The 24,601-nt window shown below is 33.4% G+C and overlaps 1 protein-coding gene and 1 long non-coding RNA gene across 2 annotated transcripts in view; both read left to right on the top strand.

The window, feature by feature from the left end:
• LOC144371519 (uncharacterized) overlaps positions 1–6,214 on the top strand; it is a 37,913-nt gene extending 31,699 nt beyond the window's left edge. The window contains exon 2 of the long non-coding RNA XR_013431478.1: positions 6,116–6,214. This is a non-coding gene — a long non-coding RNA (uncharacterized LOC144371519). The remainder of the gene's footprint in view (positions 1–6,115) is intronic.
• An 8,500-nt stretch (positions 6,215–14,714) lies between these two features.
• The window catches only part of LOC144371289 (uncharacterized), a 376,020-nt gene continuing 366,133 nt past the window's right edge, over positions 14,715–24,601 (top strand). Inside the window, 3 exon segments of the mRNA XM_078033688.1 lie at positions 14,715–14,741; positions 15,445–16,119; positions 16,202–16,539. Coding sequence (XP_077889814.1) covers positions 14,715–14,741; positions 15,445–16,119; positions 16,202–16,539 — 1,040 coding nt within the window.

The raw sequence follows: 24,601 nt of genomic DNA, 5'->3' as shown, positions 1-24,601 counted from the left end.
TCTCAGCAATTGGCAATACTCTTTTATAACTGTCCTTATGAAGAGGCAGTATCTCTTTGCCAATATGTGAATTTAAAAATAGCTGTTATATTACACCAAATAGAAGAGAGAGAATATGAAAATGTACTGGTATAGTGCTTAGATCTAAAGTGTCTTGAATTCTTCCTGTTTTTGTCTTTGTAAACCTCATCATCTTAAGAAGAAGCTCATTTAGGCTTATGAAGGAGAAGAGGCTATGTGGATGAGAATGAAAAGACCACAGTGGACAGCCATCTCTCTTTTAGAAACAGGGTAACCATGTCAAATAGCTGAGCTTACACTTGTAAAGTATCTGTTGAAATCAGAATAGCCCAAATAAACCCAGTCCAAATTTGGCTTGCTCATAAACTGCTCATTTGAATCGTGAAATAGTTTGCTGGTAGTTTGTGATAATTAACAGCTTTGTAATACTTAATAGCTTAAATACATTTAATGGAAACAGGATGCCAGAATTCAAAACATTCTAATTTCAAGTTAACTACATAGATTTAGGCTTGGAAGAAGCACTGAATTTATTTTTCTTGATTTAATGTTGAAAGTCCTATAAAATCATATTGAGTAATGCCAAAATTCATGTAGACATTAAGATGTTATTAGTACTTTAACTCACAGCATACTCTGCAACAAAAAATAAACCAGACAACCATTGCTGGATCACTAGGATGAAGGCCCAATGGCAAAACAAACAGAAAAGTTAATCTTTTTGTTCACAACTAAATTTCAGTTTCAAGGTGTAGGCAGATATGAAGACACGAGGACACTTTTCCCTGGATTTACATCATCCTGTGTTTTCTGTCTAATATATAAAAAGGCTACTGACCTTAACAGTTTTCAGTTTGGAAGAATTTCCTGCCTTAGGCAACTCTCACCTTATAGCACACTCCTGGGTCTAAAAATACCATTTATTTCTCATTTGGTTTAAAGAAGAAATATTGTTAAGGAAGACATATTTCCTCACCTCTGATAAGAAAGGAGGGTTTTAGTCATTCAATTATCTGCAGTCCAGGGAATCACAGCATATCAGATATACACTTGTGATGTGACAGCCATTTGCAACATGTGGCTAATGAGTTCTTGGAATGTGGTTGATCTACATTGAGAAGTATTAGAAGTGTAAAGAAGTGTGATATTTGAAAGCTTAATGAAAAATACATGTAGTTAGCTAACAATTTTCATTGTTTCTATGTTGGAATGATAAAATTATGAATACATTGGGTTAAAAATATTTAAAAAATTACTTAGAAATTATAATCATAATTTTATTATATAATGTAATGTTTAATTATTTTATAACTTAAATTATTATAAAATACCAATCATTTCTAATAACCTATAAGTTATAAGAATTTATAGGAATTTATTTATACATTTTTATAATTATTTATTTTGTTATTTTCCTTACAAACTCTAAAAGTTCAGTTACACATATATTAATCATATTATTTCTTCCAACTATAATGTCTATCTCTGGAACAAAAACAAACAAACAAACAAAAAAGCCTTATTTAGTCAGAGTATGAAGGTTATGAAATCCAAAAAATGTAAAGTTATTCTCACTTTATTATTTGCATTTGTGAATCTGTCTTTGGTATTATTATCCTTGATAATTGATATAAATTTATATTCAACATTAAATACTTATATCCCCTTTTTCGGCCAGGTATTCTTGCACATGGAAAGCTCTGTCTAGAAGGAATATAATTTACAATTTGTTATTTTTGCGTCCTACAGCCTGAATTGGAATTATTCACCTTACACTCATAGGCACAGGTGTCTAAGCATGGTATGTTCTCTATTCAGGTAAAAATTATAAAATAAAAATGATTGAGGTGAGAATTATTGAATCCAAGGAAAAACCAAAGAATAGAGGTAAGGCTTCAAAATCTGAGAAACAATTCATCTCTGTCTCAGGCAAATCTCTTGATCTATCTCCAGGTTTTTGGATTCCTGGGTGGCTTTGTAATGGGCCCATTCCCTCTGACTTTCAGAGTCTAGAGTATTTCAAAAATAAGAAGACTTCAGGGCTGGGCATTATAAAATAAAAACAAATAGGCTGAGTAAAAGTATTCATAACTAATTGTGAGAACCTGCAGTTTCCTGAGGTCACCTTTGTAATCTTTTAAACCTTGTCTAAATTTGAAAGAGCTCAATATACTGCCACGTCTGGCCCTAAGAATGGGGTTGACAGTCAGGATTTTACTTTTTGTCCTCTGATTGGTGACCTCTGTCTGGCCTGAAATCAGCTCTGTATTTTCTTACCTACACCCCTTCAGAGTGATTGTTAAATACAGGATCAGGACGTGAGAATTTTGACTCATACAAATAATTCATATTTGAGAGCAGTTGTGGTCCATGGAGTTTTCAGTTTCTCTTTCCTTATCAGGGGGCATTCACTTTTTAAAGTGCATCTTCCAATGTAGGCAAGCATGAGTTTCCTAAATGCCATATTTTCTCTGCTATATATTATGAAGTATTATTCCCTGGAATATTTCAAATTACATGGAGTTTTAATTCATCTTTTCCTCTTAGTTTTGTAAGGAATTTTAAAAAGTGATTGTGTGTGTGCATGTGAGTGGTTGTACTTTTACATGAGAGGAACATGAGGTTATAACATGAAACTCTTTAAAAAGTATTTGTACCTAATGTCAGGTGTGAAGATGCAAGTTCATAATCTCAGCATTTTAATATGCTGACGTGAGAGAATTAATATGTTGAATTTAAAAATATTAAGTGGAGGTAAGTGTTGCTCAGTGTGTAGGCACTGATGAGTTTAATCCTTGATATTAAAATAAGAAAATCTTTGAACTTTTGTTTATTTGTCTTTCATAAGCATAGACAGCAAGTTTAGGACCCCCTTAAGAAAGTTTAGAGTGTGGTGTCTCTTCAGTATCTGCCATGTCTTTGAGTGGCTATGGGGTATAAATTACATGAAGCTGACCCAAGGTGCCCACAGGTTCCATGTTTGTTGAATTACCTAGAGAATGCCAACCTGTGTGTAATCCTCTCTTCCTACACAGCAGCTTGTCATCAGGGAATGGAACACCTTGTTGGACTAGCTGGATACTCTAGATACTCTAGAGATTATAGGAATATCCTTTATAGGTTTCATCTAAATAGTTCAGATATTGGAATATTAATATTATCTTCCCCAAATTTTAGGTTCAGCTCCCCTGAAACACATTACTGCTCAGATCTATTGATTCTGTAACTGAAAAAAAAGGCAAATATGATTTTGGTCCTCCTTTTTCTTACTAATGTAGGGATGATTGATTATAGGGTGCCAGAATTTGAAAGGAGAATAAGCTGCAGCAAGGATTTAGGGAAAAAAAAATGCTAGTGTGTTTATGCAAATGTCTTCAAGAAAAAACTCACTATATGCTTATTGGAAGACATAATGTAATGCCTCAAGTTTGGGGTGGTAACTAAATAATTAAGTAAATAGGACGGTGGATTGAGCATGTCTCACTTAGTCTAATATTTTTATTACCTATAAAATGCAATTTATCACGGATATTTGAAAGATTAAAAAAAGTTGCCAAAGAGAAAAGATAGATGCAAATTTTAAATAAAATTGTATTCAAACTAAGGTAACTTTTTGAGCCTGAAAAAGAACATCACTGAAGGTTAAGTTAGATCTTAGGTGTACCTGTGGCTCTAATTTTCATTGCTGTGGAGCTATTTCTAGAATGTCAGATTGGAAAAAATTCAGAGATAGGTAATAAGCAGCTTTTGTTTTTCTAAATCTATTTTGCAATACTTCAAATTAATCAAACATAATATATGGATGCATCCAAAATCTTAGGCTGTCAAGGGTTTCTTTTTAGAAAAAATAGCAAATAAATAAGGTGAAATAAAAATGGACCAAAGGAGGTTAGAACATTCATATCTTTCTGGGCATATTATGACATGTCAGTAATTACAACAACCTGGAGATTGAGGAAGAAAGATCAAAGCTGAAAGTTAGTATAGCAAATTAGTGAGAGACTGTCTAAATAAATAAATAAATAAATAAAAGGCCTAGAATATATCTTAGTTGTAGAATACCCCTGTACCAAAAAAAAAAAAAAAATCAAAATTCCAAATGAAGTATCCTTTACCCTGAAGCCAATGAATACTTAGGAGTTTTAAGAAAATTGTGTGTATGTTGGTTTGGGCTGCCATGAGATGGCTCAATATTCTAAGGGTTTCATATAAAGGAAATTATCTAGAGAATACCAACCTGGTTTTTTTAACAAATATTTTGTTCTTACCCCTGAATGTAAAAGTGTAAATTAAATATTATTTCATGTAAAAAATGGGATTATTCAAAATGAGTATCTGAATCAGCATATTTAAAATAGTGAGGATCTTGTAATTCATAGTGGGAAAGAAGCTCTTCTATGACAGAATATAAAAATTGGAGGTAATATCTTCAACCAATTATTTCCTTAAATGGCCTATATAGTGTCGCATTTTCCTCTGACATTTTTTTAGATTCTATGCAAGGTTTCAATTATCAGCTTCCAGATTTATATAATTTATAACAAGCTGGTATACATAAGTGTGTTCTCTTTTTATCAGTATAAGTAACTTGAGTGAGTTGATGTAGAGACCCCTAATTTATAGGAAATGAATTATAAATATAAATATTGTTCTATTCTGGGGCTTAAAACTGTCACCTCAGTAAAATTTGATAGTAGTGAACACCAAACTTGTGGGATCTATACTGAATGGTATCAGAACTGAATTATTGGACTACTAGTTGTTGAAATATTGGTTGTTATGCAAGTTTGCACATTTGGTATCAAATGTGGTTGCAGAGTCAGGACTGGTGGCACAAACCTGTAATCATTGTGATGTGGAAAAATGAGGTAGGAAAAAAGTAAATATGATTCAAGACTCAGTAATTAATAGACCCTAAGCAACATTGTAAGCCCATTTATCAAAATAAAAAAAAAAGCAAACTTCTTGAAATGCATTTCAGGGGTAGAGTGCCCCTGGATTAAATCTCTAAATTAAAAAAAAAAAACATAATGCTGAATCAGAAGAAAGACATCACAGATCAGAATGTTAAACTAACTTCATGTATGTGTTTGTTCACTAGTGATAACTGAGACCCTGGTAAAAGGAGTATTTCCAAACTGTCAGAGAGGCATTTAGGGTGCAAGAGCCTTTCAGAATTTTTTTTTTCTTAACTGCTTAGTATTCTCTCAATTTCTACTTTGAAATGAGCCAAGTGAGGATACAGTTTCACAGTTAGAGTGGTTTTACAAATCTGGGAATGTTAAACATGATATGTCAGTTTCCTTATGAACTGAGAGATTAATGATCTATTCACTTAATTTGCTTTTATTATTTTTATTTTTTGTTATAACTTTGTGCCATGTGATTCAAGTTGACCCAAGTACCAAGTTTTTTGTAATAGTTTGATAGTTAAAAATTTTATTCTTTTGTTTTAGAAGTGAGTTGTGATGTTGTAAAAGTAATTTTTAAAATACAGTATAGATTTATGGTATATTTAAATAATGAGAAGATAGACAACTTTGGAGATAAACATTCAAATAATTATGTGGATTATTGAAAGTTTTGATGTGTCTTTAGTGATCTCTTATGTCTTCTACACATTAAGGTGACCACTGTCATATGAGTATAGTTATTACTTACAGTTTTGCTATGCATATCTCAAGTATCATTGATTTGTTTGGTGGTTCTTCTTTTGAATATTCATTAACTAATTGCAACTATTATTTATCCTTTGGAATTATGTTGGATTTTTTTCCACTTTTTTTGCTTCAGTGTTTTGCTTTACATGTGCTGCTGGCTTGATTTCATTATACCAAAATTATCCACCAATTTTACTGCTTAAAATGAATTATTGGGGCTGGGGATATAGCTCAGTTGGTAGAGTGCTTGCCTTTCATGCAAAACGCCTTGGTTTCAGTCCCGGGCACCACAAAAAAATGTATCTTATTGAATGGTTGATATCACTACCATATGTGAAAGCCACCTTTTTTAACTCTCATTAATATTTGTATGAAATTAAGTACTATGTTATTAATCATATGGTTTATGTAATATGTATTCATTTTTATTTCAGGAACCATTGACATTAAGGGATGTGGTCATTGAATTTTCAGAAGAGGAATGGAAATTCCTGGACCCCTCCCAGCAGACTTTATATGGAGATGTGATGTTAGAGATCTGTAAAAACCTACTCTTTATTGGTGAGCTTAAATTTCATTCAGGATTTTTAATTAAAAAACAATATTTATTTTTTTAACTTTATAGAGTATCTTATGGTAGCATCTATTCTGCATTAATAAGTTTGTTTCTTGTTTTTAGTACAAAGATTGGGTATTTGTTTATGTAGACAAAAATGTTAAAGATTTTTTTTCTTTTTAGGTGTAACTTATCTTTTCTAAGTACTGATTACAATGTAGAGAATGAAAATGGTTTCTAAGTATTTTAGTGTTTTTGTCTAGGAAAAAACATATTTGAGAAAATAATTTTGTAAACTCTTATTGGATATTTTCTCTTTCTTTTTTTCCTAATGAGTGTAACATTAAAAGACGTCTTTAGTTACCAAGAAAATAACAAAATGTGACATATTCCATCAAAAAAAAGTATTGATGTCTCTATGTAATCCTTTGTCACCACTTGGTTTCCAATGAAATAACCTTGGGATTTGAAGAGAAAAGTGACAGTAGACATATCAAATTGGGTAGAAATCAATGAAGCAAAAAATAGAGATAAGAGGCGCAAAAATAAAGAGAAATTTACATTTAAAAATGTTAATTAATAAGCTAAAATCTGACAGAAAATATTTTTTCAAACCTAGGTTTGTTTCAGTTCCAATCATTAAAGAGCATTTCATACTCTCTGTTTACCATGCATATCAATTATTTAAGCTCCTTCCTGTTCTTCCCTGATCTCCCTACATTTCAATTAACAAAATATTGTAGGAAAATCAAAAGAAGAAGGGCTGGGGATGTGGCCCAAGTGGTAGCTCAGTTTCCTGGCAGGCATGCAGCCTGGGTTTGATTTTCAGCAACACATACGAACAAAGATGTGGTGTCCACTGAAAAAAATAAATATTAAAATTCTCTCTCTCTCTCTCTCTCTCTCTCTCTCTCTTTCCCCCACTCTCTCTCTCTCTCACTCTCTCTCCCCCACTCTCTTTTTTTTTTAAAAAAAAAGAAAATCAAAAGAAGACACAGATAAGTGACAGGAAATGTGGCATAGTGACAGAGAGGCCAAACTGCCAAGCTTTATTTATATCAACAGGTTAATTTAGGTCATTGGCATCACTAGTACACACTGTTCACTTTATTACTAGGCAGATTACAAACTTAGCAACATTATGCAGCTTATATATCAGTTATATACTAAGTTGCAATGTGCAGTGTTAGGAGTTTTGAGTAGCTCTCAAGAAAGTCCATTGTATAAACTTACTGTTTTGTGGACAGATTTAGACTCAGTGAACCATTGTGCTTGTCTAAAAAGAGAGTTTCTTTATTCCAAGGAGTTGTGTGCCAGAGATTATGTTTCAGGCTGATAATACTCTAGTGCAGAGCCTTTTCAAGCAGGGCACTGCCATAGCAGCTTTACATTGCACATGTATTTAATTACTTGACTAGTTCCTAGGGAAAATTGCAGGGCATTCTAAGGCGGAGAAACAAACTCTTGTCCTACCTACAAACTATTTCACAATGACTGTGAGGATATGCATAACTTGGCATTTATTTGCATTTGGAGGCTCCCTATAAAATCTGCTTATTTCCAAATATCTCTAGGCAAACCATTGTAAGGTATTAATATTACAGGAGAGTTTCTTTAATATAATTTAAATATTTATTCATTCAAATTTTTCTCATCAGAACTTTATATGAATGCTTATATTGAATATTCTGTAAAGTTTTTCTACCATGTAATGAATAGCAGTATTTCACAATACCTACACCTAGTGGAAATGTAAGTATAGCTTATCAATGTGGTTTAAAGAAGAATTTTTAGGGCTTGGGCTGTAGTTTAGTGGCAGAGGGCTTGCCTCACACATGTGAGGTATTGTGTTTTATCTTTAGCACTACCTAAAAATAAATGGATGAAATAAATGCATTCTATCCATCTATCACTACAAAAATTAAAAGAAAGATTTCTATTGTAATACAATTATTCATAATATTGTAGGTAACATTTCTCTAATTCTTGTGTCTTTTTTGAATCTCATTCTTTAGAGACCTTCAGTGTTGTTCATTATGTTTTCTCACATTAGTGATACTGTTTTTGTTTTCATATCTATATGTAATAATTGAATAGAAATTATCATGACGTCACTTTAGGACAACATTAGGTAAAATTAAACTGCATGTGACCCATATGCCAATATTCAATAAAGTTTTCTATGCTTTTACTTACAAGTAAAAATATTACCCCTGTTTTATATATGATTGTATATTGCCTTGATTATTTACTCTGCTTTTGTGCTTAATCATGTAATATATCTAAAGTTTGTTTTATATATAAACATACATATACACACACACACAAACACATACACATACACATACATATACAGCTGATTGAACGCAGAGGTTCTTGTAATATTGAACTACATCATCACCCCCTTTTGACTTTTAGTTTGAAATAGACTCTTGCTAAGTGGCAAAAATTGGAATTGTATTTCCATGTTTCAGCCTTCCAAGTAGCTAGAATTAATGGCATATTCATCATCTCTACATATATAAATCTGTTCTTTTGTCTAGGAGTAAGACATTAGCTTTTTAAATGTACCATAAAGATGTTTACAATTCTTTTATCTTTTATATATTTGTCAAATATGTAATTGTGGTCAAAAGTGTATATCTTTGCTGAACTTATTATCTTATATATTTTAAATTTACTGGTTAGTTCTGTTCATTTAAATTTTTTTGTAACATTTTTTTTCTAGAAAATTTGTATCACATTTTTTCTTCAAACAAGTTCTCCTTTTTCTTACTTTTTCATCCCTAATGCCATTCTTTTTGGTCTTTATATTTGGCTACAGTAAATATCTCTCAGAAGTAGAATTACCTGGTATTTTTTTGGTGAGGGGGTGTGAATTACTATTTTAATTAATATACTCTCCTGAATGTTGATCATTATAGATATTATATAATTTATTATCTTTGAAAAGATTTCTAACTTTTTCATTCCAAATTGCCTTCATGTAGTCATTTGAAATGATATTTGATTTACTTGCCACATTGGTCTCTTTTGAATGTTATTTAATGAGAATAGGTCTGTAAATATATTTTGATTTGACCATCAAGTTGAGGGCTAATTGATATACTTTCAATTTTATTACCCATGGCTTTCTCATTTAACCTCATTCCATTGAATATTGTAGCTTTTATTATTTTATATCAGGAATTACTATTGAAATTTTTTTAGTATGTATAGTTATTGATGTACCAAGAATATTCTAAAGAATTGTTCAAATAACTTATTTTGTTTACACAAAAATAATATTGATTGTTTGGTATTACATAGTCTTCTTAGATTTTTGGGGGTGCTACTGGCCTTTTTTTTTTTAAGAACAGGTGCTTAACCACTGAGCCACATCAACAGCTCTTTTTGGGGAAGTGTACTGGGGATTGACCTCAGGGGCACTTGTCCACAAGCTACATCTAAAGCCCCATTTTTTAATTTTACATAGAATCATGGTCTCCTTGATTTGCTTAGCACCTTGCTGTTTATGAGGCTGGCTTTTAACTCACAATCCTGCTGTTTCAGTCTCCCAAGCTTCTTGAATTACAGGTGTATATTACTGTGCCTAGCTGGCAGCTGTTTTTATATTTTATTTTGTGACAGTACCTAGGTAATTTGCTTAGGGCCTTGCTTAATTGCTGAATGTGGCTTTAAACTCATATTCATAAATTTTGAATATCACTTTCACTTTTGCTTTCCAACTTACTATTTTATGTTACAAAGCAACTTCAATATTTTAATATATTTAACATTTGTTTTGTATTTTTAACCTGATGTCTTTGGAACAATATTTCATACACTATAAAGAAGATTGCCTCTGTAAACCTAATTAGTTTTTAATGCTTTTTGAAGTATTTTTATTCCCTGAGTACTAATGCAATGATTTTTTTTTTATTTACATCAACTGGGGATAGATGTATCCTACTATTATTGTGTTGCTTTTTATGCTGTTGAATTTTTTTCTGTGATTTCTTTCTATATATAAAAAACATGATTGGAGTTACAAATATTTTGACTATGATTGTATTCCAGTGATTAGTCATATTTATCTTTATATGATATTGTACTTTGTCTCTCACTTATGTAAGTATCATAACCTTTGCAATTTTGAGTGTAATATTTGTTATATCTTTTTGTTTTTAGACTTTTGTGACCTTATATCTTAAGAAAACATTATGTAGATTTGCATCTGACATAGTTAATATATTTTTAGGTTTAATCTTGTTAATCACATTGTTTTCTGTTTAGTTTTTTACAAATTAGCTTATTTCTACTTAAATTTCTGATGAGAAAGAACTTATTTCTGTAGATTTCAAATTTTGTTGATTTTATATAAATTTTTCTACTATGAGAAAAACTGCCTTAATTTGTATTTCATAGATTTTATAGTGATTATTTTATTTTATTACCTTCAATGTTTATTTGATCATTACTTTTGAATTAAATAAAAGTATATAGGATCTCACTGAGGTGCTTAGTGCCTCACCATTGCTGAGTCTGTCTTTGAACTTATAGTGCTCCTGCATCAGTCTCCCCAGATACTGGGATTACAGTCATGTACCACATCTTCCAGCAGTACCTGTGTATTTTAATTAATTCTAGCCTTTGATATATTTTCTTCCTCAAATTTCTAATTTATGAGACTGTGTGTGTGGGGTGGGGGGACGTGCTGGGGATTAAGCCCATTCTTTTGCATGTGAGGCAAGAATTAAAACATGTGACCTGTGTCCCCAGCCTGAGACATGGTTTTTAAAAGAATATTTTTAGTATATAATTTCTAACTTTTTCTTGCTATTTTTTCTAATTTTTTTTTCAATTTTCTACATTGATATTTAGTTCATTAAATACATTTCAGGTGGTTTTCTGGCATTACTTATATAATTAACAACATCAATTTTTGAACTCTCAATTACTAGTATTACATTGTTTGTTTGCTTGAGTTTATTATACTTTTTATTGTGTGAGCTATTATTTTCATTCGGATATTTCTATTCAAAATCTGTTCAATTAGATCATTATAGTCATTTCGGAAAATATTTGGAAGTTACGAAGTAAACAAAAAAAAAAGGTGATGTGCAATGATATATAAATTTAATTGCACATAACTGGAAAGCTGAGACAGTGGAATGCCAGTTTAAAATAAATTTCATCATCTTTTTAATAAACTGTCTTTAAAAAAAAGTATATAGATATAGATATGGAGAAATGCCTGTGGATCTAGTTTGGTGATAGAATACCCCTGTGTTCTCTTATGAAATAATCCCCCCAAAGATAAAAATATAAATAAACAAATAAGAGATATTCATTTCCTGAAACACTTGAGTCACAGGTGGATTCTGAATATGTTGAAGTGAAGGGCTATAATTTGACATTGTTGTAGTAATATTAGTCAGTTTGCATTTTGTCCTCATCTGTGGTGCTATAATTTCTTAAGATAATTTTCAAAATTTTCAAGGTTTTTGTCATCATGTTGTAGTAAATTCTATGTATTTCTTGAGTAATAATCACCTTGAATCATACTGTTCTGTGGCTATTCCCCCCCACTTTGATAAAGTTTTACATAATTGCAGAGTTATTCACAATAGTAAGTGAAATAACTTTTTATTATTTTTTTAGGTATGTCTTCTAATCAAAACCAAGAATTTTTAGGGGAGCAAGAAATACAATATTTTTTGCAAAACTTGAAAAAGCAAAGGTATGGAAAGCAGGACAGTTAATACTTGGTTTTAAACAAGAAATTGAAATTGAAAAAGAGGGAAGTTCAGAAAATTTGTCTTAATGAATGGAAAAAAAAACATGAAAATTATTTATTCAAAAAATTACAAGTTCATCAGGTTATATTATTACAAAAATCTCAGAAGACTGACTGCTCATCTAGTGCCATTCAGTTTTTCTTTCATTAAAACTTTAAATTACACTATTGTAATTGTAAAAGTTTTACTACTCAGTATTTTTTGTAAAACCACTTGCAATACACAATATTTTAAATTGCAAAAACATGTATCAAATTACATTTACACAATGTTTACAGGGCAATATGAAGCAGTCTCTTAAAAATACCTTTAGGATAATAAAGACTCAACCAGTTTTGTCAGCTTTAGAAATAGGATTAGAATAGAAATAGGCATTTTAATGAAAAAAAAACTGAAAAAGTTATAAAATGCTTATAGTCAGTTATGTTTTTAAAACTTTTAATAATCTCTACATAAGCGCAGGTTAGAGGAAAGTGTACAGATTATTAATTTAAAGTTGCAGCATTCTAATCTGTCTTTTTTATGAAGTAATAAAAAGAGATTTTCTACACAGTATAGAAAAATTGTCTAATTTAAACACATGCATACTATTTCTACTTAAAAGAAATACATGCAGATTAAGGAAATGCTGAAACAAGCCTTAGTAAGACATCTCTGTTTAAAAGAACAATTCAATAATTAAATGTGCTTACAATGAAAGTTTGGTAGGTATTGCATTTAAATGCAATAATTAAGCAAAAAATAAAAAGAAGAGAAGCAGTTGAATCTTTCTAAAACACATCAAATAAGCATATAGCTCATCTGTCATGTATGACAATCCAAACACAGGAATGTCCCAGGAACTTTTAGCACAGTCTCCCAGAAAGACCACAGCCAAAATGTCTTGCAGGAATCACACCCCAGAAGCAGACATGAGGGTCTTGTGAGAATTGTGGAAGGCTTCTGACACTCTTCTGGGATCTTGCTAAGAGGTATAAAACAAGCCTGAGATAGAAGTAGTAGGGATGGTGTGGGGCAAATGAAGAACAATGAAGGGCTTAAGCTAATAATTGTATAACCCTTTGAGAAAAGTAAAGCAGCCACAGTGGTGATTTAAGACAACCTTTAAATGAGGAATGGCTTACCATTAAACTTCTCCTCTGTAAAAAAAAAAAAAAAAGATCTATAATGTCTTTGTCATTTAATGATTCTGTCTACCATTGCAGACGCCCACTTTTGTAGAACCTTCTCCCCGAAACTTGATACTTTGAGTCAAAGGTGCTTGTAAATATTTGTTTATAATTTTAATTCAAATTGAAGCAGTCTTTGTGTAGTTACCAATGTATTTATGGCTCATAAGTTAGCATAATTACTCTATGTCATGGGACATCAAGCATCCCACCTGAGTAATTTCTTTTTTGGAAGGTGATGAGCCATCTGAAAAAAAATATATATATATATCTGAAATAATTAGTAAAGGAATATAAGACCAGGCAAAAACTTAAGTTAAAAGCGATAAAACATCTTATAGATTCTCTAGACCACATAAGTTCTGAAAAACAATTGCTAGATAATTTTTCCAGTTCTTTATTTAAGGGAGTGTGCATCAAAGTAGGAATAAGATTTCAAGAGGAAGAGTCTTTCTTGCGACAGGTTCATTGGCATTCTGACATGTCTCACCCATCTCTGTCATGCTAAGTGGCTATATGGCTCCAATGGATGATACCATCTCCAATGCCATGCTTAATTTAGACAAAACTAGGTAGTATATACCATGTACTGGATAGTCTCAAACCAGCTGGATTTCAACTGTGAGTTCCTAGATACCAGACTTTTTACCTAAAGGCTTCCATGCTTTTTTTTTTTTTTAATTTCATGCACAGTTTATAGATATCTTTCAGCAGCTCCATCTGACATACACTGCTTCATCTTTCATATCAACAGCGATATTCACCAGACTCCAAGTGAATATCCCAAAAAATCTATGCATTTTTGTGGTTTTGGTTGAAATGAGAAAAACTTTCTTAATGTGAGAAACAGAGACTTCCTGGATCCTATACAAGTCCCTAATGAACTAAATCCTGTTGCCATTAGATTTTTCTGAGGCCCTAGCACTACTTATCTGTGCATCTCAAGGAATATGTTTTCAACAAATCAAAAGTATTCTCTAACTTATTTCAATAAGCTAGTTACATAGAAAGAATTTTAAAAACACCCTCAGTGATAGATATTTTTGCTGGAAAGCTGAGCAGCCAAGCTCAGATGAAATTTGCTCTTTGGCTTAATGAAGAATGCTCTGGCACATCAGGGCAATAATATATCCCAGTACCTGCAGGATTCCCCACAAATTAAAACTAGACAATAGTGTGTTGGAGGAAAGGTGGAACTGTAGGGATGTGGGGCATTGGCTAAGCTGGAGAGAGACAAGAACACATTTGGCAGTCACATTTGAGGACCTGTGTGTTCTTTTAAACATTTTTGAACAGCATTTGTAATTATACTGTTTCTCTAAAAAATGAAAAATTTGCAATGGAGTCTATTTCATGCTTTAGTTAGTCACTGGGATAATTTAAAATTCACCATTGAGTAAATATACACAAATATTTATTTAGACAAGATAGAATAAAAAGAAGGAGAAGAAGAAATTTCTGAGTTTTAGTAGTCTCTCTGACTATTACTTTACAAAAATGATGAAATAAACAGTTTCTCCTTGTGGCAATGCATGAAATTATAATGATTGTGGGAGTATTTGTACTTACCTAATATTGCTTAATTTAAAAGTAGAAAGAATTTTGAAAACACCCTCATTGATACTCAGAGAGACCTATATTTATGATAAATCTTTTAGGACCTGTAGATAGTCTCTACCCTAGGTAATTTGCAGCATAATAGATTTGGTGTAAAACAATGTAAATTCTGTGAAAGTCATTAAAATTTTCTTCTTTTTTTAAATCCTAGAAATCACCCATGTGATCGTTTAAAAGAGCTTTACAATGAGAAAAGTGAAAAAGTTTTTAATCCATACCCAAAATTTATTTATCCAAGCTTTTATAATCAAAAGACAAATTATAGCTATAAGGTATGTGAAATCATTTTTAATAAAACTACAAGAATTTCTGACCTCCAGAGAATTAATAGTGGTGGGAAGCTCTACAAGTTAAAAAAATATGTAAAAGCATGTAAAAATTCCTCAGTTCTTTATGAGAGCTGTGATAAATCCTCCATAAGTAAAGAATGTGAAAAATATTTTACTCAAATTCTATGTGTTACTAAAAACAATAGGCTTTACAATGGAGATAAACCTTACAAATTGAAGAAATGTGAAAATGTATTTAAGTGTTGCTCAAACCTCTTTAAACACTACAGTAATCATACTGGAGAGAAAATCTGGAAATGTAAAGAAAGTGTCAAAGCTTTTAATAAAAAATCACACCTTCCTGAACACCAGAAAATTTATACTGGAGAAAATCCATACAAATGTAAAGAATGTGGCAAAGCTTTTAAGAAAAAATCATGCCTTATTCGACACCAGAAAATTCATACTGGAGAAAAGCCATACAAATGTAAAGAATGTGAAAAAGCTTTTAATCAAAAATTATGCCTGACTGAACACCAGAGAGTTTATACTGGAGAAAAGCCATACAAATGCAAAGAATGTGTCAAAGCCTTTAATACAAAATCACACCTGACTGAACACCAGAGAGTTCATACTGGAGAAAAGCCATACAAGTGTAAAGAATGTGGCAAAGCTTTTAATCAAAAATCAAAACTTACTCAACACCAGAGAATTCATACTGGAGAAAAGCCATACAAATGTGAAGAATGTGGCAAAGCTTTTAATAAAAAATCAAAACTTACTCAACACCAGAGAATTCATACTGGAGAAAAGCCATACAAATGTGAAGAATGTGGCAAAGCTTTTAATAAAAAATCATGCCTTACTCAACACCAGAGAATTCATAGTACAGAAAAGCCCTACAAATGTAAAGAATGTGAAAAAGCTTTTAATCAAAAATCACACCTGACTGAACACCAGAGTGTTCATACTGGAGAAAAGCCATACAAATGTAAAAATTGTGGCAATGCTTTTAACCAAAAATCAAAACTTACTCGACACCAGAGAGTTCATACTGGAGAAAAGCCATACAAATGTAAAGAATGTGGCAAAGCTTTTAATAAAAAAATCAAACCTTACTCGACACCAGAGAGTTCATACTGGAGAAAAGCCATACAAATGTGAAGAATGTGGCAAAGCTTTTAGTAAAAAATCAAACCTTACTCAACACCAGAGATATCATACAGGAGAAAAGCCATACAAATGCAAAGAATGTGGCAAAGCTTTTAATATAAAATCAAAACTTACTCAACACCAGAGAATTCATACTGGAGAAAAGCCACACAAATGTGAAGAATGTGGCAAATCTTTTAATAAAAAATCAAAACTTACTCAACACCAGAGAATTCATACTGGAGAAAAGCCATACAAATGTGAAGAATGTGGCAAAGCTTTTAATCAAAAATCACACCTTACTCGACACCGGAGGCTTCATAGTGGAAAAATGCCATAGAAATGTAAAGAATGTGGCAAAGCTTTTAATAAAAAATCATGCCTTACTCAACACCAGAGAATTTATAGTAGGGAGAAACCATACAAATATCTATAATTTAGCAAAGCTTCTAATTGAAGGTCACTCTTTAGTCAACACCAGAGACTTCTTATGGGAGAAAAGCCATACAAATTTGAGATTGTGGCAAAGATTAATCAAATATAACTTATTTGACATCAGAGAATTAATATTAGAAAAAAGCCATACAAGTTTAAAGAATTTGGCAAAGCTCTTTATCAAAGATTACACATTTCTCCACACCAGAGAATTCATACTGGGGAGAAAACATACAAATGCAAAGAATGTGGGAAAGCTATTCTATTAGAAAAAGTATTGTTTTTCACCAAATATTCATACTGGGTAAGAACCATATAAATGTTAAGAATGTGGCAAATTTTAAGTATGCTTCTAGTGTTAACAAGAAACAGATCATTCATACTTGTAACAATTCTCACAAATCCATAGACTGTAAAAGTCTTTTCCTGTAAGATCAAACCTCATTGGTCACCAGAAACTTCATACTGGGAAGAATAATTACAATTTTCCAGAGATAGCTCCACAGCACTGACTCCCCAGAAAATTCCAACCCTTGCCCAACTGACCATTATTCATTAGCCAGTGGAAGTCAGCAGGAAGCATGATTGGATCCTCCAGCTTCTTTCCTTCTGTGAACCTCTCTAGGTTCAACTGTCATTTCCTCCGTTTCTCTGTATTGGTTGAATTCAAATCATCTTTTTTTTTTTTTCAAAAGCTATATTTGGACTTAAAGGCCTATTTGTACCAAACCAACACATTAATAAAATTATCTTATGCCTGAAGTCTATGATCACATCAATATTTTTCCCATAATCTCAGCTGGACAGAATGGTCCTATGTCAATGTCTTATTTATTAGTTTTATTTTATTCTTCTAAAGTTCAAGAGTCTAATAGACCACCATACAATAATCATGGGAGACTTCAACACACTCCTCTCACCACTGGACAGATCTTCCAAACAAAAGTTGAATAAGGAAACTATAGAACTCAATAACACAATTAATAACCTAGACTTAATTGACATATATAGAATATACAACCCAACATCAAGCAGTTACACTTTTTTCTCAGCAGCACATGGATGCTTCCCAAAAATAGATCCTGTATTATGTCACAGGGCAACTCTTAGACAATATAAAGGAGTAGAGATAATACCATGCATCTTATCTGATCATAATGGAATGAAACAAAAAATTAACGATAAAAGAAGGAAGGAAAAATCATGCATCACTTGGAGATTGAACAATAGGTTACTGAATGATCAATGGGTTATAGAAGACATCAAGGAGGAAATTAAAAAATTCTTAGAGATAAATGAAAACACAGACACAACATATTGGAATCTATGGGACACATTGAAAGCAGTTTTAAGGAAAATTCATTGCTTGGAGTTCATTCCTTAAAAAAGGAAAAAACCAACAAATAAATGATCTCATACTTCATCTCAAAATCCTAGAAAAAGAAGAACAAAACAACAGCAAAAGAAATAGAAGGAAAGAAATAATTAAAATCAGAGCTGAAATTAATGAAATCAAAACAAAAGAAATAATTGAGAAAACTGACAAAACTAAAAGTTGGTTCTTTGAAAAAATAAATAAAATTGACAGACCCTTAGCCATGCTAACAAAGAGAAGAGAGAGAATTCAAATTACTAGCATACAGGATGAAAAAGGCAATATCACAACAGACACTTCAGAAATACAGAAGATAATCAGAAATTATTTTCAATCCTTATACTCCAATAAAATAGAAGATAGTGAATGCATTCAGAAATTTTTTAAGTCATATGATCTGCCCAGATTGAGTCAGGAGGATATAGACAACATAAACAGACCAATATAAATTGAGGAAATAGAAGAAACCATCAAAAGACTTCCAACTAAGAAAAGCCCAGGACCAGATGGGTATACAGCAGAATTTTACAAAACCTTTAAAGAGGAACTAATACCAATACTTTTCAACTATTTCAGGAAATAGAAAAAGAGGAAAAACTTCCAAATTCATTCTACGAGGCCAACATCACCCTAATTTCTAAACCAGACAAAGACACTTCAAAGAAAGAAAACTACAGACCAATATCTCTAATGAACCTAGAGGCAAAAATCCTCAATAAAATTCTGGCGAATCAGATTCTCAAACATAAAAAAAAATTGTGCACCATGATCAAGTAGGATTCATCCCTGGGATGCAAGGCTGGTTCAATATACAGAAATTAATAAATGTTATTCACCACATCAATAGACTTAAAAATAAGAACAATATGATCATTTCGATAGATGCAGAAAAATTACTCGACAAAGTACAGCATCTCTTTATGTTCAAAACTCTAGAAAAACTAGGGATAACAGGAACATACCTCAACATTGTAAAAGCAATCTATGCTAAGCCTCAGGCTAGCATCATTCTGAATGGAGGAAAATTGAAGGAATTTCCTCTAAAATCGGGAACAAGACAGAGATGCCCTCTCTCACCACTTCTGTTCAACATAGTTCTCGAAACACTGACCAGAGAAATTAGACAAACAAAAGAAATTAAAGGCATTAAAATAGGAAAAGAACTTAAATTATCACTATTTGTGGATGACATGATTCTATACCTAGCAGACCCAATAGGGTCTACAAAGACACCATTAGAGCTAATAAATGAATTTAGCAAAGTGGCAGGATATAAAATCAATACGCATAAATCAAAGGCATTCCTGTATATCAGCGACAAATCCTCTGAAGTGGAAATGAGGAAAAACACTCAATTCACAATATCCTCAAAAAAAAAAATATAAAATACTTGGGAATCAACCTAACAAAAGAGGTGAAAGACTTATACAATGAAAACTACAGAACCCTAAAGAGAGAAATAGAAGAAGATCTTAGAAGATGGAAAAATATACCCTGTTCATGGATAGGCAGAACTAACATCATCAAAATGGTGATATTACCAAAAGTTCTCTATAGGTTTAATGCAATGCCAATCCAAATCCCAACGGCATTTCTTGTAGAAATAGAGAAAGCAATCATGAAATTCATATGGAAAAATAAAAGATCCAGAGTAGCAAAAACAATGCTAAGCAAGAAGTGTGAACCAGACTTTAAACTGTACTACAGAGCAATAGTAACAAAAACAGCATGGTACTGGTACAAAAACAGGCGGGTGGACCAATGGTACAGAATTGAGGACACAGAAACTAATCCACAAAACTACAATTATATTTGATAAAGGGGCTAAAAGCATGCAATGGAGGAAGGATAGCATCTTCAACAAATGGTGCTGGGAAAACTGAAAATCCATATGCATCAAAATGAAACTGAATCCCTTTCTCTAGCCATGCACAAAAGTTAACTCAAAATTAATCAAGGAGCTTGATATCAAATCAGAAACTCTGTGTCTGATAGAAGAAAAAGTTTGCTGCGATCTACATACTGTGGGGTCGGGCTCCAAATTCCTCAATAGGACACCCAAGCACAAGAGTTTATAACTAGAATCAACAAATGGGACTTACTCAAACTAAAAAGTTTTTTCTCAGCAAAAGAAACAATAAGAGAGATAAATAGTGAGCCTACATCCTGGGAACAAATTTTTACTCCTCACACTTCAGATAGAGCCCTAATATCCAGAGTATACAAAGAACTCAAAAAATTAGACAATAAGATAACAAATAATCCAATCAACAAATGGGCCAAGGACCTGAACAGACACTTCTCAGAGGAGGACATACAATCAATCAACAAGTACATGAAAAAATGCTCAACATCGCTAGGAGTCAGAGAAATGCAAATCAAAACCACCCTAAGATACCATCTCACTCCAGTAAGATTGGCAGCCATTAGGAAGTCAAACAACAAGTGCTGGCGAGGATGTGGGGAAAAGGGTACACTAGTTCATTGTTGGTGGGACTGCAAATTAGTGCAGCCAATTTGGAAAGCAGTATGGAAATTTCTTGGAAAGCTGGGAATGGAACTATCATTTGACCCAGCTATTCCCCTTCTCAGTCTATTTCCTAAAGACCTAAAAAGAGGATGCTACAGGGACACTGCTACATCGATGTTCATAGCAGCACAATGCACAATAGCAAGACTGTGGAACCAACCTAGATGCCCTTAAATAAATGAATGGATAAAAAAAATGTGGCATTTATACACAATGGAGTATTATTCTGCATTAAAAAATGACAAAATCATAGAATTTGGAGGGAAATGGATGGCATTAGAGCAGATTATGCTAAGTAAAGCCAGCCAATCAATAAAAAAAATGGCAAATGTCTTCTTTGATATAAGGAGAGTAACTAAGAACAGAGTAGGGATTTAGAGTATGAGAAGATTAACCTTAAACAGGGATGAGAGGTGGGAGGGAAAGTGTGAGAGAAGGGAAATTGCATGGAAATGGAAGAAGACCCTCAGGGTTATAGAAAATTACATACAAGAGGAAGTGAGGGGAAACGGAAAAATAATACAAGGGGGAGAAATGAATTACAGTAGAGGGGTAGAGAGAGAAGAGGGGAGGGGAGGGGAGCGGAGGGGGATAGGAAAGGCAGCAGAATATAACAGACACTAGTATGGCAATATGTAAATCAATGGAAGTGTTACTGATGTGATTCTGCAATCTGTATATGGGGTAAAAATGGGAGTTCATAACCCACTTGAATCAAAGTGTGAAATATGATATGTCAAGAACTATGTAATGTTTTGAACAACCAACAATAAAAAAAAAAGAAATATTATGCCTTTTTCAAAACCAGAGAACTCATACTGGCAGTGGTTACACCCAGTGGAAATTGGGCATTCTAGAGGCAGTTTTATTTTCAAGTAGGGAATAGGATTACTAAACATTATCATGATGGGCAAGCCTCTTACCAAAAACAAGCCTTTGGTCTCTAAGTTTTACCATGCTGAGGCTCAGGGTAGATCATACATGCTGAAAAAAAAAACTGTTATTTTTCTAATTTATTTTTTCTCCCAGTGCTTTAAGCACAATGATTGTCTCCCAGTAGTGAGGAAGGGAGGAAAGAAACAAGAGAGGGAGCAGAAGGAGAGACACAGCATATTATCAGAAGAAACCTAAAGCCTTCAGGCAGGAGAATTATTAATTTGGGCCTGATTGTGGTGCTACTAACACTGTCAAAGAGTTCTACCAATCTTACCAAACTTACCAGTCTTGGGTCACTTGTCAGTATCAAGCCAGATGCCCCTACTTGAACAACAGGCAAGATTCTTTCTTAGCAGAAACACCATTGAGTAAGCAGTCTTTTCACCTCTTCTTTTCCAAAAATGAATAGTGAGTCATTGAGGACTTCACCTGCATTCTTGTGCACGTGCGCGTGCACACACACACACACACACACACACACACACACAAATTAATATTCAGGCTATCAGAATCTGCAACCCCATGCTGGAGCTGGTGACCTGGGACGTTATCTTGCCATCTCCAAGAAAAACCTTTGACTTCTGATCCTGCACATTCCAGAATTTTCTGTGCAGTGTTTCACTTTCCCTTTCCAAGATGCCATCTGAGATAAAAAAGCTAGAGTGAGATTCAAAGCCTTTTCACTGCCATCTTCTCTGTATCTGAGTAGTCTTTCCTTGTCCCATACATCCTGAGTTTGTGCCAGGCAGTTATCAGCTGGTATCAAACTGAGGATAAAAAGACAGAGGAGAGATTGTTGAAAGGCATCAGAATTCTCTGCTCTTCTGGCTCACTGAAAGATGCTCTATTAAAATAAAGAGTCCTGTTGCTCTGCAGTCACTCACAAGGCTGCATAGGGTCCATTAAGCAAAAAAAAAAAAAAAAAGATTACAAACACAGTTCCTTGCCTGAGGGAGCAGAGAGCAAGCCTCTAGCAGAACCTACAGAGTCATTTTCTTCCTTTTTTTCTGGAAATACAAAGTACTTGTGTTACCAAGGCCTTTTACAGTTGTGACTCTCTTCTTTGAAAATGGGGCTTTGCTTACCATCAAGGGGATAAATTCTTAAACTGTTTATGTGTGTGTGTGTATTTTGGAGGCAGAAGAAGTTACTGTGGATTTAACTCAAGAGCATTTTACAGCTATTCTACTATACCTGAAGAAGATCCCTAGATGTGTCTTCGAAATTTTACTATGAGCCAGGATCTCACTAAATTGTTCATGCTGAAATTGAACTTACAATCCACCAGCTGCAGTCCCTTGAATCACTTGATTTTTAGGCATGGACCACCTCACCCAGGCATGCATCACTTCACCCAGTCATGACCTTCTGGAGAGAGGTAGTTTTTAGAAATAGTCAGACATCTTCCCAAGTTGTTCATGTCAAAATTAACTAATATAATTATCATACTACCAATATCCTTGTAATTTTGCTCCCAGCATCCAAAGTCAGTCTTTGTGTGATATAATAATGGCATGTCCAGTTACCAGAATAACAGAGATGGCTCATGCCCCCTAAAGCTCACTGAAAATATAATAACCCTAAATCTACTTATGCTGTATCACCTTTTCTTCCTGTGCAAATAGAAGAAAGTCTCTTTTACATGTTCTCCATCACCTCCCACACCCCTATCTCCTGACCAACCCTGGAACTTCACAAATGGCTCTTCACTACTGCTTATAGAAAGCTGTAGCTCTCTGTGACAGTGCATGTGTTCATGTGCATCTCCTATATATGATTAAAACAAACTCTAAGGACTCTTACAACAATGGCAAATCTATAAACCTCCTCAAAATGGCCAGAACAACTGCATCTGTAACCTGTACCACTTAGACTTGGTCATAGGGAGGCACCGAAGCCCTGCTTTCTGTTAGGCTTTTCCCACCTTAGTGCTGGGGAACACAAAAGGCTTTCAGAGGTGGGAGGAAAGGAAGTGCTCTGCACCTGGAATGTGGGAATTGTGCAGGCACTATTCCTGTTGCATACAGTCTCTTCCAGCATTGTTGTAAATGTGGGTTGCAGAAGAGGTACATTAGCAGATAATGTCCACAATAGTCTGGAGTAGAGCTAGGCTTAGATTCAAATTGGAGATATTTTTTCACCTTCTCAGTTACCCTCCTTATAAACACTTTAAAGCATCAAAAAAGGCAGGCTATATGTTCTGGGTGTTCATAAAACAGAGTATACCTTTCAGGAGAAGAAAATATTGTCTCTACTTTTCTTTTCCAAATTGGTATTGTTAGGGCCTATGACCATATCTCTGCCACTATCAGGCCTTCAGGCTGTGGGCAAATAGTCAGCCTTTCCTGTATGAGGAGGAGGACCTGCACCATTTTAAATAAATTTTCTGCTACAGTACTATAGTAGAACTGTAGTCAAAGACCCTAGCTTCATATCACTTCCTGGAATCTGCAGTAAAAACTGCCTCAGCATAGGGACACTTCAGGGTCTCTGATGGGAGCAACCAAGAGAATCCCCCAGCCACCTGCAGAACGCCTCCACTGGCAAAAAAAAAAAAAAAAAAAAAAACACTCGCCATCTAGTGGTCTTATCGGGCAACTGTGGGGATCTGCACATCATGAGCCAGAAACTTTATTTAAGAAAACCATGGTCCATCCAATCATGGCTACAGTGCAGTAACATGGCCTTTAGAGATTTTTAATTTTTTTTAAATATTTTGTTTTTAGTTTAAGGTGGATGTAATTTTTTTTAATTTTATTTTTTATGTGGTTCTGAGGATCAAATCGAGTGCCTCATGCATGCTACAAGAACACTCTTCCACTGAGTCGCAAAACCCTTTAGAGTTTTTAAACAAGAGATTAGGTATCACTTTAATCTCGGGAACAGAAGTAAAGGTTAAAATGTTTACAGGGATTGACTCTTAGCTGTGGGTGTTGTGGTTGAAGGTCTTAATGAGGTCATTGCAACAGTATTCCGTGAACATCTCAGCAGTGGAGATCCATGCACCCAGCCCCTTGAATCTCAGGGTCTGTCAGCCAGGGCTGAAACTAGAAAATTTTGGATGCAGGTCATTAAGGTGTAAGTTAATGAGGTCATAATAA

The sequence above is a fragment of the Ictidomys tridecemlineatus genome, chromosome 16, assembly GCF_052094955.1.
Source record: "Ictidomys tridecemlineatus isolate mIctTri1 chromosome 16, mIctTri1.hap1, whole genome shotgun sequence".
Classification (NCBI taxonomy): Eukaryota; Metazoa; Chordata; class Mammalia; order Rodentia; family Sciuridae; genus Ictidomys; species Ictidomys tridecemlineatus.
Note: the sequence above shows the minus strand (reverse complement) of the source record. Positions and strands in the feature narration are given on the sequence as shown.